Source organism: Arvicanthis niloticus, chromosome 12 (genome assembly GCF_011762505.2).
Source record: "Arvicanthis niloticus isolate mArvNil1 chromosome 12, mArvNil1.pat.X, whole genome shotgun sequence".
NCBI classification, from domain to species: Eukaryota; Metazoa; Chordata; class Mammalia; order Rodentia; family Muridae; genus Arvicanthis; species Arvicanthis niloticus.
The window spans coordinates 31,191,920-31,210,440 of record NC_047669.1 but is presented as its reverse complement, the minus strand read 5'-3'; the positions used below and the strand labels follow the sequence as shown (position 1 = coordinate 31,210,440).

General features: G+C 40.2%; 1 protein-coding gene across 1 annotated transcript in view; it reads right to left on the bottom strand.

Moving 5' to 3' along the window:
- The window catches only part of Ccdc80 (coiled-coil domain containing 80), a 32,509-nt gene that overhangs the window by 1,316 nt on the left and 12,672 nt on the right, over window positions 1-18,521 (bottom strand). Inside the window, exons 4-7 of the mRNA XM_034515820.2 lie at window positions 9,735-9,871; window positions 7,900-8,048; window positions 3,238-3,341; window positions 530-610 (exon numbers count right to left, since the gene is read on the bottom strand). Of these exons, the coding sequence (XP_034371711.1) occupies window positions 530-610; window positions 3,238-3,341; window positions 7,900-8,048; window positions 9,735-9,871 (471 nt within the window). The remainder of the gene's footprint in view (window positions 1-529; window positions 611-3,237; window positions 3,342-7,899; window positions 8,049-9,734; window positions 9,872-18,521) is intronic.

The window sequence follows — 18,521 nt, the reverse complement described above, 5'->3', positions numbered from 1 at the left end:
GATCTAAATGAGTAGTATGTGTGAAAAGAAAAAAGGAGATGGAGAACTGCAGTCTTGGGGGGGGGGGTCTACTCTGGCGCTCAGCCAGGTATTTCCCACACTGCCATTTATTTCAAAACAAGGGTCGGTGGAGGAAGGCGGGGCTATGCCTTGTGCAAGCTTCAGTCTGTAGTCATTTTCGTTTAACTTTTTTGAGCCTTTTATTGCCTTTCCTTATCTTGTGAATGGAAATCAAGGTGATAGACCTCATAAAACAATCCTGAGATTAAATGATACAGCACAAATTACTTTGAAAACCTTAGAACTCATTATGGAACAAAAGCATGATTTTGATTATGAACATGGATAGGTTTACTGTTTGTAAGGTTTGAAGGATTTTATATCAAAACCAAGATTAGTCCCCAGTCTAGCCCCTGTCCCATACACATCGTGGGCACACAAGCATGCTGTGTTCACACAGTGTTCCCTTGAGGCGTACCTACCAATTGCATATAGCCAAACATAATGTTTTAAAATAATAAACTATTACCATTAATTGGGAACAGCTCTAAAACTCCTCCAACTTCCTCTCCAACACCTAAAAGCTTCAGAATGGTTATATGTCGCAGACCTGACATAAAAGAAGAAAATCACAAAATTAGAGGAAAAAAAAATTCTGAAAATGTCTTTTCCTTCCATAGACCTGACAGCTGATGATTTTCATGTCACTTAAAGTCTAAAAAGAATATATAACACAATAAACCAAATAGAATAATCTGTCTTTGATATTTCTACAACACGGGAAATTGTTTTTAAAAAAACGACAAGAGCAGTTACAGATTTTAGGATTAACAAGAATCAGGTGGTTTTGGGTGTGAGGCAGACAGACTGAAATAGATTTGCTCTTAAAATGATTCTTGCTGTAAAATATCAAAATATGAAAGTAAAATATCTACCATGAGCTAAGCACAGTGTTGGATTCTGGGGAGGGGAGGGGATTCAACCCGAAAGTTTCATACCTTTTATGGATAACTTCCCCTGAAAGAGAAAAACCACACAAACCATCTACGTGATGGTTAAAGAGTCCGTCAGTCACAAGCGAGATGCTTCACTTGACTGGCAGTCTCTTACTCATAAAGAGGATATATAGGGGAACCCCAGGCAAGCACAGCTGGCTTCCCATCTTCAGCTAAGGTTTCAGCCAAGGAGGGAAGGTCATGCCTTGATAGCTTGTTGGAATTCTTTTGAAGATGAAAAGCATGTGAAGCGATTCATAAAGAAAACAGAAAGATGAAGAGGATCTAACTAACTGGGGTAATAGCTTGGAGCTAATGATACGATCAGTGGAATTTGTTGCCCAGGGAGAAAATTAAGTTTCTATATGGGAGGGCTCCATTAAGGAGGAGCTAAAATCAAGGCAAAATGCCATTCCCCATAGGTTTGTTTTGTTTTCCACCTTTATCTTTTCCCGGAAGGGTGAAGTGTTCTATTCCAAACACCATTGAGTCACATTTTCAGAAACTGATGATCATGAATTTAATGACTCCTAGAAAGCGTGATTTGTTCACATTTCTTGCGTATAACAAAAGGCTTTGCTTACCCTCGTATGGCACAGGCTTTCTGTGCTATTATAAAAAAAACCAAACAAACAGCCCCTCCTAGCTCTTGAGAAGGTATCTACAGAAAGGTAGCAAACCATGATTTTACTTGGTGTCATTGTCTCTTTGACATGGTTCATACTCCACAACCCAAGCTGGTCTGGGACTCAAAAACCCCTAGTTGGAGTATCTTGGTGCTGAGATTACACATATGTACCACCAAAGTGGCATTTGTTTTGACTTACATTTCTACTGTGACTAATCCTTCAGTGCTCTAAGAATATCTTTCATAATCAGCATCATTGGTGACTCTGAAGGGTTTTAAATACAGTTCAGAGTATTGACATAATCAAATATTGTGTGTTGATGGTTGTAAATCATTAGCCATGATAAACAGAGGATAAGTGAGAGATTTCCTGGATTGTCTTATCATTTTGAGCTCACTTGGTGCCTTCCTTTGCATTATTTCACATCTTACATTTGTAAAGTACTTATAATTGAGATATACTTGGCCAAATGACTGAACTGGGTCCCGATAATGCTTTACAAAACTCACAAACACCCTTCCTTCAAATATCAAGTGCAGATTTTCTTTATTCTATTTTATTTATTTATTTATTTTATTTACATGAGTACACTGTAGCTATCTTCAGACACAACAGAAGAGGACATCAGATCCCATTATAGATGATTGTGAGCCACCATGTGGTTGATGGGAATTGAACTCAGGACCTCTGGAAGAGCAGTCAGTGCTCTTAACTGCCGAACCATCTCTCCAGCCCCCAAGTGCAATTTTATAACTGTGCCATAATTATAGACATGAGTCTTCCTACTTGAAGTGTCAAAATGGTCTTGATTTGTAATGTTATAATGATGAATTTTTAAAACAGTGACAGGAAACCAGCCCTTCCATACATACCTCTAATGATTCAAAGTGCTCCCCTTGGCAGCTGCACAGAACATAGTGTCAGCTGTGACATTGACACGACTAACCTCACTGTCACCCCATGTCACACTGAACCTAGTAAGTTTTGTATACTGTGCATATATTTCAGTGGCAAGATTAAAAATACCAGTACTTTTAGTTAGTCCAGCAGAAAATATTTAGCAAGTAAATGCCATGTTATTTTTCAAAATATTGAGGGATTTGCAACAAGTAGAAAAGAAACATTTTTCCCTTTCTGATTTGGCTTTAAAAGGTTCGGAACTAGACACGGTGATACACACTGGAAATTCCAGCATACAGGAGGATAAGGTAGGAAGATTTGGGGTTACATATTGACATTCTGTTTCTAAACAAATAAAGTTCTGTTTCATTAATTCCTAGAACAAGATCAATATATGGAGAAGTACCCTATGATAGTATCCAGTACCCAAATATCAGATAAGTGATGCTGCTTGAATTTCAATAACTTAAGACGTGTTTAAAAACTCAATTAAAAGTAAAGCAGAAGATACTTTCAAACACTTACAAGGAATGCATAGTTGACTAAAACAGTACTTGGAAAGCAACTTCATATTCAATATAATAGACTATGTGTCTGGGAATGTGCATCTGAATTGGAGTAGATTTCGATGAGCTAATGTTCCATGTTCCATTTTAGAACCATCCAAGAAGAAAGCAGTATGGGAAAGCAAAAATAAGGTGCCTCCTACTCACCAAAATTGCATGCCTGACCGTTGAGGGCAGAGAGCTGTTGTGAATAGGCCCAGTCTTCATCATTAGGAGCAGAGATCACCAGCAACCGCCTCCTCCAGCGGAACCTGGAAAAGATGCAGAGAGCTGCTATGACTGCTTCAGACACTAGAGGCCAGTGTAAGAAAACCAAGCAACATCGGCTGTTGGGTTTTTCCATTCCCAGAATAAAAATCCCTGGCCTATAGAACTCTTCTGCCGCTCCTGAAAGCCATTCGGCTGCATTGCCACATACCTTGCTTTTTCTGTTGTGTCTCCTGTCTGCCTGAGTGATATGTTAGGTCGCAGTCATCATGCCTGATGAGGACACTCAGAGAAAAGTGACGCTCTCAGTTATAAGGGACACTAGTCAAAACTGTAAAGGAAGCAATGATCCCAAGATGACAGAAGAATGCTAAAGAGAGTTAAAGTCCCTGCAGAGTTCCCCTTTGAGTTCAGCAAGGATTGGGGAATGAGACTATAAACAAGAAAAGACTAGAATGGGGCTGCCAAATTTTAAGTACCTGACCACAGCAACAAGAAGTAGGAAAGTCACTGAAAGGACTAAAGAAGGTTCCAGAAAAAGAAAACCTCATGTACTCTCCTTAGTAGGGAGTTAATATTCTAGAGGCAAATAAATGCAAGTTCAGATCTCTATCTTATTATCATTAATAAACGGCAATGCAAACTGCCCCTATGAAGCATGGGGTTTTGATAAAGCCAACTTCTACTGTTAGTGTGGCTGTCATGGTGGACTGATAGACCTTTGATCTTATACATGGGAACTTGAACTCAAGTTTGTCATCACTGCTTTTTAGGATGTCTTTGTGCATGTCACTCCATTCAACTTTTCAACTTTTCATCATTTCTGGAATATGAATATATATATATATATTTCTACTTCTAAGAAGTGTAACAAAATTAAACTCCCAAACCCATCAGTATGTTATCCACATGATGGCATGGAACTAGGAAATCATGTCTTCATTTACAGCTGCTCCCAGTTTAAAAACCTCTACCATTACCATACCTTGGACATCACCCATCACAATTCCACATGGCAACCTATTTGATTGTGTCAGTACGCTGTAAGTTTTAAAGTTCACTTTCACTGAGTAGTAAGTGTTCTTTACTAAGGCTCAAGAAAGCAAGCTGATTTCCCCCAATAGACATAAAGAAGTAATTTGCGCAACTAGTAAGTCTAAGATGGTAGTGGTACCAAAATATAGACTTAAGGATGAGGAGGCTGTATTTGTGCTTACAGGGTCCCCAGTGCAGTATGAAATAAATACAGTGTGCTCCTAGTGGAAAGCTGAATGGAATTATCTCAAACTGGAGAAAGAATGTTGCTTTCTGCCTTGGGTGCAGGCAACCAGAAGGTATTAACAATCACTGAGCTGGTGGTCAGCCATTTTGCTTATGCTTTCTCTCCCTATGCCCCATCTAGCTTCATGAGCGTTTTTAATCCCAAAGAAAATGGCCTCTTGGACGGAACAGTGGTTTTGGGGGAATGAAGGAAAATAATAGCCTAATGAAATACAAGCTCTGAATAGATGTCTGTCTCCTAAGGCTTGCCAAGAATTGCTTGCAGTGACATTACATTCACTTCCTCTGCTTGTTTTTTCTTCAAAGGGAAAGGAAAACACGTCTCCACTGAGGATAAGAGATGAATGTTTTGGCACAAATAGAGGGAAAAGAGCATATGAGACAGTCCAGAGGTTCCTGGGAAAGGGAACAGTGGTGGCTGCTGGGTCACAAGCTCGGTCTCTGATCTCCCTGCTTCCTTAGGAAGAATGCCAGACCAAAACTGGCTCCCAGCCAGCATCTAACCAGGCCAGCCTCTCTGGCCTACATGGAGCCATTGAGTTATTTTGGTGATGTCTGTTTTAACTTGTTTACCTGTATGTGCCACTCAATGAGGTTTTGATGGGAGAGGGATGAGACGCCCTGTCTCAGACACAACCCAGAGAAGGTCTCTTCCTAAAAAGGAATGATTGGACTTCGAACACTGGGGCCCAAGGCCCTAGCTCAAAGGCACTAAAGAAAATAACTTCCAGGGTCTGTGACAAGAATTGTGACCCTGCTTAGGTCCCCATTTGTGCCAAATTTTCTTCTGTCACATTAGCTTCTCAGGAAATGAAACCCTACAAGCTCTGCGTGTGTTTGCTTCTTTTAACTGGCATCCCAAATTAGTGTGCATTTGCCCACTGTTTGGGACTTCTGTCTCAGCAAGGGTAATTATAGCCTAAAGTACAGTGCTAAAGACCAGACTGGCTTCAGGGGCTGGTCAGTTGAAACCAGGCTGTGCAGGCTCACCAACCAGTCAGCAAATTTAAGGAAAATTCCCATTTAGGAACTGGCTTAGCCATAGGATTTTATTTTTTTCTTTTTCATTTTAGAGAAGTTTTCTTTTTCCTTTTTAGCCTAGATGCCAATTTTGAATGGGCTACTGAGCTGCTCTCATGGACAAAGTATGGTTTAGGACCCGAATAATGCACTGAATACTGTAATAGCATTTACTGACCACTTGCTTTGTCCCAGGGCCTAGGCTAGTGTTACCTTTAGTATCAAGTTGCCCTTTTGCAATAATTTTAAGAACGAGAACATGTATTATTATCATTTTGCAAATTAGAAAACTGAGTGAGAAAAAACAAAGAGAAAGAAAGAAAGAAAGAAAGAAAGAAAGAAAGAAAGAAAAGAAGGAAAGGAAAGTAGAAAGAAAGGAAATGAAAGGAGGGAAGCAGAATTCCAACACAGGGCTGAGAAATCTGTTTATTCTGTTTAAATTTTTAAGATAATATTTTATTAGTTCTTTAAATATTTCATACAATATATTTTGATCATATATTTCTCGACCTACCAACTCTCTCAGATTTACCCTCCCCACCCATACCTCCTACCAACTCAACTTCCAGTTCTTTATTTTTATTTTTTCAAAAGCCATTAAATACAATTGCATTGTCCAACTACACTCAGGAGTAGGGCCTCCCTGGAGTGTGGTCTACCCACCAAGGGTCACCATTTAAAATCATTGACTCTCCCTCACCCAGCCACCATCAAGTGTCAATCTTTCTTCAGCAAGTAAGTAGGATTTTGTGTCTACCATTAAAAAAAAATTAGGGATATTTTAAGTTCAGAGGTGGTGGTTAACTTTAAGGAAAATATTTTCTAGACACAGCAGAGTGGTTGTACATACAAACTTATAAAGATTATGACACCATCCATAAGACCTGTAAATAAAAATGTATACACACACACACACACACACACACACACACTTGTAAAGTTTAAAAGAACTTGGCCTACTGACAAACTTGCAACTACAAGTGAGGTTGTGTAATTGGATAATTCAGAAGTTTAGCACACATAGAAATCTATGTGAATATAATGGGGGAGGGGGCATTTGAAAATATCCAAACACAAAAATCTATGGGCAACATTTTACATCTGCATGGACAACAGGTGAAGGTTCCTTGGTGTCAACATGGATGAGTATACAGCAACCCTAGATAGAGGAATGGTTCCTTGCTACCATTATTTCAATTTTATAGCAGGGAGATTTTTAAGGAAGTTTAGATAAGAAGCATAATGTCACCATAACGAATGTGCTGTAGACTGAATCTTGATATGAATGATAAATTTTACCTTCTTTAGATGCCTTGCCCTAAGAGTTCCAAGTCTCCTGAATCTACAGGAATCCCAGTCAGTCATGTACTAATCCTTATTTCTTGAGAGCCTGACTAACAGGAGACAGTGAGTAAAGATTAAGCCCATGCGACTCACGTTTAACACTGAGCCTCCAGCAAATGTTCACTTCCTTTCCAGAGACTCTCAGCCTTGAAGTATAGCCTGGGTGGTGCTTATATTGAGATCTCTGTGATTTGATTTGCTGTGAGTACATTCTTCAGTTTTTTCCCTCTTAGGGACTGACTCAACGTCCCTATGAAACTTTCACCTGACATTGGGAAAGACTTGAAGCAAACAAGAAAGTGTTATTTTGTTTTTCTTAAGCTGGTCTCCAGGGGATGCCCCACCCCTACTGTCAATGAGCTTCTAATAAACACTACTCCCCAGAGAATCCCGGAGCAAGGTCAAGAGGATTCCTCTTTCTAGGGTCTCAGTGTGGCTTTCCTTGATGTGTTGTAAGAAGTGGAAAGTGAAGCACAGTGCACCAGTCCCATTTGGAAGTGGAAAAACACATGCAAAACAAAATGTGATGTTCACAGCTTCTCAGGTTTGCTGACTGCATGAAGCAATACTCGTGCTTCATGGATTCTAAGCACAGTACCAAAAACAAAACAAAACAAAACAAAACAAAAAAAAAACAAAAAAAAAGAAAGAAAGAAGCAGAAGGGACCTCTCCAATATTACAAAATCAACCTTCACAGTCGGAGTTGGACCTACCCTTGCAACCAGAACCATTTCTAGATGTACAGGACTAAGCCCCATAACCATGGTGCTCAAAAGATGAGTACATGTGAACCTCAGTGTTTCTGTGATTCTGAGTCACCAAATTCAACCATCAAATTTACAAAAAAAAGAAAGAAAAGAAGAAAGAAGAGAAAAGGAAAAGGAAAGAAAAGAAAAAAAGTAAAATCTCCAGGCAAAATTGCACTAGCATCTTTTGGAAACACAAAGATGATCTACCTGGATAGGAAATTCTCCAGGGACTGCCTCTTGTCCTCCTTGCAGGCAATGCCCTCCTTCTTCTGCTTCTCCATGTCTTTGATTCGGGATTGGAAAGTATCAATCAGATCAAACACAGACTTCATTGCTATTGGCACTTCGTAGTATTGCTGTTTAAGAAAGCATAGGATACATGCAATTTATACTGTCCAGAGAAATCTAGGAAAATCTTTTGATTTGGAGCCTAGAGGATTTGTGGTTTATAAATGCTTTTTTTTTTTTTTTTTTTTTTTTTTTTTTTTTTTGCTAATTGCTTGAAATTGGGACTCCGGGAAGCAATTGGTATAGGTATATTTATAAAGAATGATTCTGGTCTTCTTTTACTAAAAACAATTTGTACCTTCCTTACCATACAGACCCTAACTTTATTCCCACACACTGACACTAAGCTGGTTTCTATTTATGACACCACCAGAGAAGCGAGGGACAGTATACTAACATAGAACAGCACATGAGACAGCACGGTAGGATTGGTAACCTGACTTTCCCACCAAGTCCTGTTTTACTGGATCATTTAACATTAGGTCATGTTTGCTCACATGTTCTCAGAAACAGGTAAGGACCCACCTTACGGATAATTAGATTCATTTCCTTGGATCCCAGCCACCCAGACTTTTAAAAGTCACTTGATGTGGATATGGACCCTGCTGAGCAAAACTAATATGAGGGGCCACCTGAGCAGGACTTCCAACTTAGTCCCAGTGGGTTTTACCTCAGAAATCATCTAGTTCAACTTCTCCTGTGAGAGATAAGCTAACACATGTGCAGAACACATTAATGGAGTGATATCTCCCCAGAACCACAAAACCACTGCAGGTCAAGTCAGCTGCTCTGATGGTGCAGATAACAACCCCCTTCAAACAGATCTTCGTGGAAGCTTGCTAAGTATCATCATCCTAGAACACTAAAGACTCCAGGACCTTAGATGGCCTTTGTGGGGATGAAATCTAATGCTATCTGGATCAACTTGGACAAGCCACTTGCCCATTCTGGGACTACATTTTTTTTCTCTGTGAAACAAGAAAGATACAGGTATTTATTTTTATTTTTTAAGACAAATGTTGCATAGGTTTGAGCAATTTACTTGGTTCAAGGAAAGCACCCAATAAAGTGAGCTATTTTGTCACTATTGTGATTGTGTAACTCAGTTTTGGGTGGTTCAGATACTTTGTCATTACAGAAAGAAAGTAAATGGAAAATTCTTGCAGCCTTTTTATCTGCTAGACTTTTCATAGAGCAGTGGTTCTCAATCTTTCTTCCAAAGGGACCTTAGAAAGGTCCAACACTGTGACCCTTTAATACAGTTCCTCATGTGATGACCCCAACCATAAAATTTTGCTACCACCATGAATCTTAATGTAAATGCCTGATATGCAGGATATTTGATATATGACTTCCATGAAAGGGTAGTTTGACCCCCAAAGGGGTCGCAACCCACAGTTGAGAGCCACTGCCCTAAAGGAACCATGGCAAATATAGGGTTTCTGGAAGGCAAAAGCTCCACTGTCTCTTGTATTCCCAGGGCATGGATCACCACAGCCATTTAATTTTAGTGTCTGATAAATTTATCACATTAGTGTGATGGAAAGATCCAGTCTGAGTCACGTAGCTTGCGCTGACTGAGTTCAGTCCAACCCTTTTCTGAAGAGATAATTTCTGAGTGCAAATTCACAGGACGGCTTCAATACTAGAACTGTTTAACAACCTTACCAGTAGGACACAGTTTGTGGACCAAAAGAAACCATAATTTCTATTCCGAGGAACTGAAACCTTGTCACTCCCAGCAATACCTATACCTTGACTCTCAGATCCACATCTGTCAGCACCATGAAGAAGTCATTGTAGGTCATTCCGTACTCCTTCCTCAGCTCGCCAATGAGATGTTGGTCCACCAAGTCCTCATCATCCACCACACGCAAGGGTTTTTCATTATCTTAAGGAAAACAAAATGTCCAGAAAAATAAGTATGGCAAAAGAGAAAACATTGAATAAGATGAGTGGGAACCATGAAGTTGATCTAGCTCAAACCAGACCATTCTGTCTAGTTTTATAGACTTAACTCATAATATATGTGAACAGTTTTACAGGGAATTAAATTAAAGTAAAACTACATGAATAGTGAGTTCATAGGTATAAAGCTACCAAACTACCCACACTATCCATGTGAATCAGACGTGTTAGAATTAAGTTTGCCTAGCATTGCTAGAAGACTGCCCATCCTGTCAGGGAATGAGGCTTTATCTAAATTGCCAGGAAGCTAGACCAGACATGTTGGTTAAGGCTCACTTCCACTATAGATAATTCTGTGTCTGAAGCCTGTATCTGCTCCTCCTTTAGCATATAATTAACTTCGGAGCTCAGCAAACATGTGCCATAGAGGAAAAATAAAGAGTCTATGCTCAAAACTAGACACAGGTTCACTTGGGCTCCAGAAGAAGCTATACAAATTTCTCAAAATGAACACAATTTCAAGCAAGATTTAAGAGCTTTTGGAAGGCTTTAAGCATTATGCATGCTTTCAGTCGAAGAAATCATTATCATTCAGAATAGTTCCTGAAGGTGCCACTGAGGAGGACATGGGAAACACGAATATCCAACTGTCTTGGTTAGGGTTTCTATTGCTGTGTTCAAATATTGTAACCAAAAGCAGCTTCAGGAAGAAAGGGTTGATTTTAGCTTATAGTTCCACAGCACAGCCCATCACTGAGGAAGTCAGGACAGGAACTCACACAGGGCAGGAGCCTGGAAACAGAAACTCATGCAGAGACCACTGAGGAGTGCTGCTTACTGGCTTGCTCTTCCTGGCTTGCTCCATCTGCTTGCTTACAGCACACAGGACCACCAGCCCAGGGGTGGCACTACAGGGATCACAGTGAGCTGGGCCTTCCTACATCAATCACCAATCAAGAAACTACACCACAGGGTCTCCCACAGGCAGTTTGGTGGGGACATTTTCTCCATTGAGGTTCCCTCTTCCAAAATGACCCTAGCTTGTGTCAAGATGACATAAAACTAGCCAGAACACAAGACACAAGAATCTGTGGTTTCACATACAAGTTACATATCTGGAAAGTATTTATACATTTCTAAGGGCAAGACAGCTCTACAGACTGTCACTAAGTTGTGGTTTGATTTAAAGTTTTTCAACTTTATGACAGAGCAGCAGTGACACCACTTCAGTGAAGCCGTGATTTGAATGTTAATCCTTTTCAAATATTCTCTCATGATGTAAAAGCTATAGAAGGCATTTGATCGTGGGTAGCCGCTGACTCTGTAGGGTCAGCTGTATTGCTGTGCATCACAGCTTAAAATATCAGGTTAAATGCATTTCTTATTTTGGCTCTTATTTATGTGTGTGTGCCAGTGCCATGTGTTCATTCAGCAGCATCGGTGTGGAGGACAGCTCTCAACAGTTAGTGCTCATGAGAGCTAGGTCTCCCATGCCATGGGGGTGGGGGCTCAAGGAACCAAATTCAGGTCATAAAGTCTTCATGCAAGAGTCTCCATCTGGCATGCCATTTTCCAGGCCCTAGATGTGTGTCTGCATCATAATATTCTAGATCATTGTAGGTTTGTCAGGTTACAACCCCACGGTCAATTAAAAGATGTCTATATTTAATTACCCTTCACAACGGATTAATGTTTCCCTCATCTCCACCTAAAATAATCCCTCATGTTTACGATAAATAAAATTGTGAATGTGATACATCATAACTATTAGCACAGGGAGTCTCAATTATCAGCATGGACACACAGTGAGCAGTACTAGCGACTATTTTGCAAATAAAATATTAAAGCTGAACATATCCACTGCCTTCCTGATAGGAAGACAATTATAGTTAAACTGTTACTTCAATCTAGTTGATTATGCTAGTTGAAAAAAAATAGAAACAAGTAGCTTGATTTCTATAAAACAAAGTGAAAAGAGAAAGAAAACAAGGTTTTTTTTTCCCCCTAAGTCATAACAGTGCTTCATGGAGAAGGTCCACAGACACATGACCTAAGAAAAAGTATGAGGACCAAACACTGACAAATAGAGAAGGATATGATGGGACGTATTATATAGGTCACAGATCTATGTTTCCAATTGTACAGTTTGTTTTTGTTGACAAAACATATACTAATTAAAAACTGGTATGTGGGGGTAGAAGTTTTGCTTGTTTATAGTATGTCTTCTTCAGCATAGCAAATAAGTTGCTTAACTAAATGTGCAGTATGGTATTGTTCTTCATTCAAAACATATTTAAGGCAAAAGAAGATGCAAATAGGAATACACAGCACACAGCTCCCGTTCTGTAGGCCACAGAGCTGTTCACAGTGATTTCCTCTGAAACGGCAGTGGCAAACATAAGGTGTAGTGTTGATTTATTACTCTCCATGTCTATACTATTCAAATTTCAACAAGGCATAAATAATTCTGTGAATAAAAATGAAGATTTAAAACATCCTTACCTATAATGTGTCCATCAAACTACTTTCTAAATAATTGTGTTTGTGCCTATGGGGTAGCACTGTTGTCATCTTTTTGCAGTGCCCAGGGGTAACTCCACACATGCAATGTTGGTCAAATTACTGGGAATAAATGGTTGTGGAATGACCTACTGTACAGGAGACATCTGTAACACTGCCTCCAAGATCAGGGAACATCACAGAAGAAGGAGGAGAAAGAATGTAAGAGTGGGAAGGCAGAGGAGATGAGTGCTGAGTTCTAGGGATGACATGGCTGTTGTACTTCTCACACTCAAGGCTAACATGCTTACCTATACAAGATGGTGCCCGTCAAGACCTAGTCACTGAATAAGGGGCGGATTATGGAATGCTGGTGCTCTATACCATGGTTGAAAGGGAAGGAAGAGGCCGTTTTCTTCAGTGATGTAGACACTGATAAGGTACCCATGTTTCTATAAACAAACTCTCACCCAAGTGCCTATTAGCAATGCTAATGAAAGCAATTGGCACACACACACATACACACACACACACACACACACACACACACACACGACATAAAAACAGAAGGCATAAAAACATGCTAATAAAACTATGAAAACTAAAAATGTCCTTTGTGGTTAATATTCTAAATCTTTAATAAACAGGTTTTATCTTCACCTGGAAATTATCATTTTGAGGGGTTTGCTGTTATCTTATTTTGTTTATTTTTTTAAACAGGGTCTCGTGTAGCCCAGGCGGGTCTTAAATTCACTCTGTAGCAGAAGATGACCTTGAATTCGTTAAAAATCTAGTATTTGTTTTATTATTATCATTATTCTGTCTCCGTCTCTCTGTCTCTGTCTGTCTGTCTGTCTGTCTGTGTCCATGATGTAAGTAAGTGGGTGCTCATACTATGGCACATATTCAGAAGTCAGAGGACAAGTCTGTGTAATCTATTCTGTTTCCACCCTTGCATAGGTCCAGGTGATTAAACTTGGGTCACCAGGCTTTGAGTGGCAAGTCCCTTTGCCATCTCACTGGCCTGACCTTGTGCATGTGCAATGGTGAGTGCAAGGTTGGGTGTGAATAATGGATATACAAGCCGTCCTGCTCACCTCCAAACTGGCAGACCCAAGTGTCAGCGACATTAAAGCTCAAAACTGCCTTCGTCCATTCCTGTGCTCCTTTGCTCCCTAAAACTGGAGGAAGGGAGATAACCCTCCACTCACCTCCTTGCATTCACAACTCAGAGAGTTGAGATCTCTTTTTCAGAGTACACAATCTATAATGGATTCTGAGGAAGAAAAAGAGGACTGACTTCCTCAAGATCACACTGCTAACTAGAAGCAGAATGGCCACAGGACTCAGACAAACTGACTTACTCCCCTGTAGCCCTCTCTGTACTACACACAAACACCTCCCAATCATTGGCCAAGAGGACTCTGGTTTAAGGCCTAAGCCAAACTTCGCTCTAACCAGCAAGAAGCTGATTTCACAGTCTGGTTTCACCTCTCAAGCAAAATGTTTTCAGAAGTAATTCAGCCAAACATTAGAAATAAAACGTTTTACACTCTTGGGCTACTGAAATGTCTACATGTTTGGCCTGAGGAGACAAAATCTGCCAAAGGAAAACAATGAAGTCTCTGATCAAGGCTGGATCCAAGGACGACAGAGGCAAGTGTACAGCAGGGAAGAATCCACTCCCAGCCAAATTCTGAAGAAGGTGCATTTGAGGCCAACTCCTGTCTGCAACCGCCTGCTCTCGCCACAGGTCTCTGCTGTCCTCTGTACTCTGTTCAGATCAAAGCTGGGCTAATAATATTCTCTAGTCTGGGACACAACACAGAATGTGTAGGTTCTTAAGTTTATCCACGTCTGTCTGAGCACATTAGTCAGTCCTCGTGGAGAACTCCAAGACTTACAAGGAGACATTGGTTAAAGAGGTCCTATAGCCGGGTGGTGGTGGCACATGCCTTTAATCCCAGCACTTGGGAGGCAGAGGCAGGCGGATTTCTGAGTTCGAGGCCAGCCTGGTCTACAGAGTTAGTTCCAGGACAGCCAGGGCTACACAGAGAAACCCTGTCTTGAAAACAAAACAAAACAAAACAAAACAAAAAAGCCTATAAACTATTAACTTTCTCCGAATTTAGCTAACATGACTCGAAGATCCACGTTTATTTTGTGAGCTCAGGAATGGGATTGTCAAGGAAAGGGCTAGCCAGCTGAGGAAAGCTCTTTTTCACCCTCTTACAAATAGCCCAGAAATGGGATGCTTGTCTGGTTCCTCACCCTTTAGGAATCCCAGTCCCAAAATCCAGTGGCACAATTCTAGTTGCATTATATAGTAAATTTCTTGGTGTATTTGATTGACAATAGACAGCACAGTGGCGCTTAAAAATTAGCTTCCATTATAAGCTATGAAATAATTGTATGCCTGGCATCAAGGTTAATACCCCCACCTGTGACTACTTCCTCTCTTGGCATCCGTGGTTTTTTTTCTTTCCCCTAAGTTCAAGCTGTGACCTGAAGTTCTATAAGGGTGCCTTATCTGTCCCGCAGAGTATGCCGACTGTCGGGTGACTGACAGAGTGACTGACTAGAATGTTGTAACTGTGGAGAGATGGCATGTTGCAGATTAAGAGACAAAATTATCTCAGGCTCTCTTTAGTTGTCTTAAGATCCACTCACTCCCAGACCATGTCTTCAACCTAACATCTTTCTGACTATTAGTAAAACTTTTGGAATGTGCTACTCAGCAAATCTCCAGCAACCCAAAAGCTATGAGTGTTAAAAGATAACATCTGGGCTAAGGAGATGACTCATTTGGTACAGCATTTGCCACGCAAGCATGAGAAGCTGAGTTTGGATCTCTAGTTCCAACGTAAAAAGCTGAGCATGGGATTAGACTAACTTCCTAGTCTAGCCAATCAGCAAGCTTTAGGTTCAGTGAGAGACTGTATTTAAAATGAGGTGGGGAAGCCAGGATGGAGATGCACACCTTAATCCAAGCACTCTGGAGGCAAAAACAGATAGATTTCTGTGTGTTTGAGGCTGGACTGGTCGACATATAGATTTTCAGGCCAGCCTGGGCTACATAGTGAGGCCCTGTCTTAAGGAAGAAGGAAAGAAAAAGAGAAGGGAAGAGAGGGAAAGAGAGAGAGAGAGAGAATGGTGAAATGTGATTAAAGAAAAAATCTGACACCAACCTCTGATCATTACACAGAATGGCACACATAGGAACAGTCACACAGACACAAACATGGATGCACAGACACACAAAGACATACACATATACACATACACAGACACACAGACTCAGACACACACACCCAGACATACACATAGACTCTCTCTCTCTCTCTCTCTCTCTCTCTCTCTCTTTCTCTCTCTCTCTCTCTCAAAACTGTAGAAAAGATTGCCCTAATGTGTTGTACCTCACGAACCTGATCTTCTACCAATGTATTTGATAAGTCCATTGATTTATGAGTTTTCTTTTTGTTATATCACTGTGAAAGCTCATATAACCTCTTCCATGTTAGAGCATACCATTCAAGGTGGCCTGAATCTATGTTCACAGGCCATTATGATGAATGCCATTATTTCCTTGGGGCAAACACTGCGCAGTGCGTCTATAAAGCCCTTCCCCAATGCCAGGATCATTTCACCATGTTTTGCTACAGCACTTCCATATTGCCACCGTGTGTTTTTTAAAGAGTGGAATTCATTGCCAATTTTCATCACCGTCACTAGAAACCTTCCTGTTACAATCCTTGGATCCACACCGATCAAATTAGAGTCACTCATAGTAAGACCAAATAAGCTGCATTATGGCTAATTGTAATGCATTCAAAGGACAGAAAGCCACTCTCTCAGAGAAGAAAACCTGAACTCTTATCATAGTATATAAGGCCATTACTGTTATTGACCCAGTGCATCTTAACTAATATATCTATTAAGACTGCCTCCATAGACTCTGCTCGAGTCCTCTATTTTCAACTGTTGGAACTATGGCCTCTCTCAATACATTGGTGGTGCACATCTGGAATCCCAGGAGGCTGAAGCAGAAGGATGGTGAGTTCAAGGATAATCTGGACTACAGAGTGAGTTCCAGGCAATCCTGGGCAACTTAGGGACTCTGTCTCTCTCATAAGGAAGCACAAATACATATGGTTGGCTGCAGAGGGCAGGGAGTAATAGATAAAAGGATCGGGCATAGTAGATTCAAGAACCCTCAATGTACAACTTCTTATATAAATGGTATAAAATGTATCAACAACAAAAGTTAGATAAAGACAATACGCCAGTTTCCAAAATTAGAATGACATAAATTTGATTTTCCAAGGTTCTCCATTAATAAACCCACTATTTATGTATGCCATTTATGATGTTATCCCTGATTATGGGAGTTCGAAGACTCTATCTTTTTATGTGTATATGTACACACATACACATAAAAGTTTAAATGTAGCTTCTGCACACAAGAAGTTAGTTGTCTTTATTACTTGTCTTTATAAGTCTGGCTTCTTGTGCCTAGCATGATTTCTAGTGGCACCTGCTTTCCCACAAATTTCAGTTTTCTTAATGGCTGCTGAAATCCTCTGGGCTTATATACCATGTTTTTTGTATTTGCTCATTTTTTTTTTTTAAAACAGGGAATCACTTATGTCTCTACAACAGTATCCAGTGACTTGTTTTGCACATTTGACTTCTGAACTTTTGTCCCCTTGGTTATCCGGGGTTGATGCTAACATTGATACATTAAGACATTAAGGGCAGAGGGTGGAGTAAGATGAGTCAATGGGCACTGGCTTTGTAGTCCACTTAGATCCTTGCTCATCAGAGACTGAGTACACAGGAAACACCGAGACCCTGTGGACACCCGCTCACCCGGGCTTCCTGCCTTACTAAGGGTAGTGAGGTCTGTCTAGGGATACTGTAACCACAAATACAAACAACACTTGAAGTCAGAGGATCAGTTTTTCTGGACTGCCTCAAAGGGAAAGCAGATTGTGGGGATTATTATGGGTACTGATGCTGTGAGCTTTACCATATAAAGTAATTCTCTTCAGGAAAATCAAAGACAAAAAAATAATCTAGACCAGAATGTGTTTTGTCATTCTTATTTGTAAACGTTAGTTTAAAATCCAATTGTGTGCATTCCTTATTTATATAAATAACTTTACCTCTTCTTATATTCAATTCCACACTCATCAATTTTTCTACCTCTTTTAAAACACTCACTCCCCCAGAAGAAGCTATCAGAGCTAGGGAGATAACCCAGTGAGTAAGAGCACACACTGGGGTGAGAGAGGGACTTAAAGTGTCCATTGTGTTTTAGCCCTTAATACGTGGAGACCAATACAAATGTAAAAATATTTTTCAAGTTTATGGGTTTTTTTTTTTTTTTTTTTTTTTAGGGAAATCAAATTCCCACCTGCTGTATTCTATTTCCTTCTCATTCCATCCTTTAATAAAGAACCAGTACCCAGAAACTTCTTCCTAACTGACCAATTCTATGCAGCAATATTCTCAAGCTAGAGTAACATTTTAAATACGAACAAATAAGAAAGCCTTTATGTATGAATCCATTTTAGTGTCTCATGCATAATATCCTTCTGTATTGGCAAACCCATATGGGCATTGGAATTTGCCCAAACCTTGTGACTTTCGTTAAACTAATGTCTGAAATCTTCAGTTTAATTTCCTAGTGTTTGCAGGCCCATAGCAGATGTTCTAACTACCATTAGCAGGACGGACTGGCTGATGAGGGCACCTGCATCGTGTCTGGTTGTCAGTGTCTGCTTTGAAGGACCAGTAAAACTCTAGAGGAACACAGAGTATTTCCTTCCTATTTAAGGAGAAGTAAAGCTACTGGACTGATCTCAGGCTGAAAGTCAAAGAAAGCTGAGATTTGGTTCACTAAGACTATAGCTCATGCCGACTTTTATTTTCCCATAACTGAATCCCAGTCTTGGCTGAAAGAGCTACAAGGCTTTCTCATAAAGGTAGCCTGGGACACAGGGAGGGAAGGTCCTTCCAGGAATTAGGTGAAAGAAAAAAAAAAAAAAAAAAAAAAGCATCCTCCCTTTTAAACCAGGCCAGTGCTGTCACTCTGAGACAAAGATACAAACTACAGTATCTGATTTCCAATA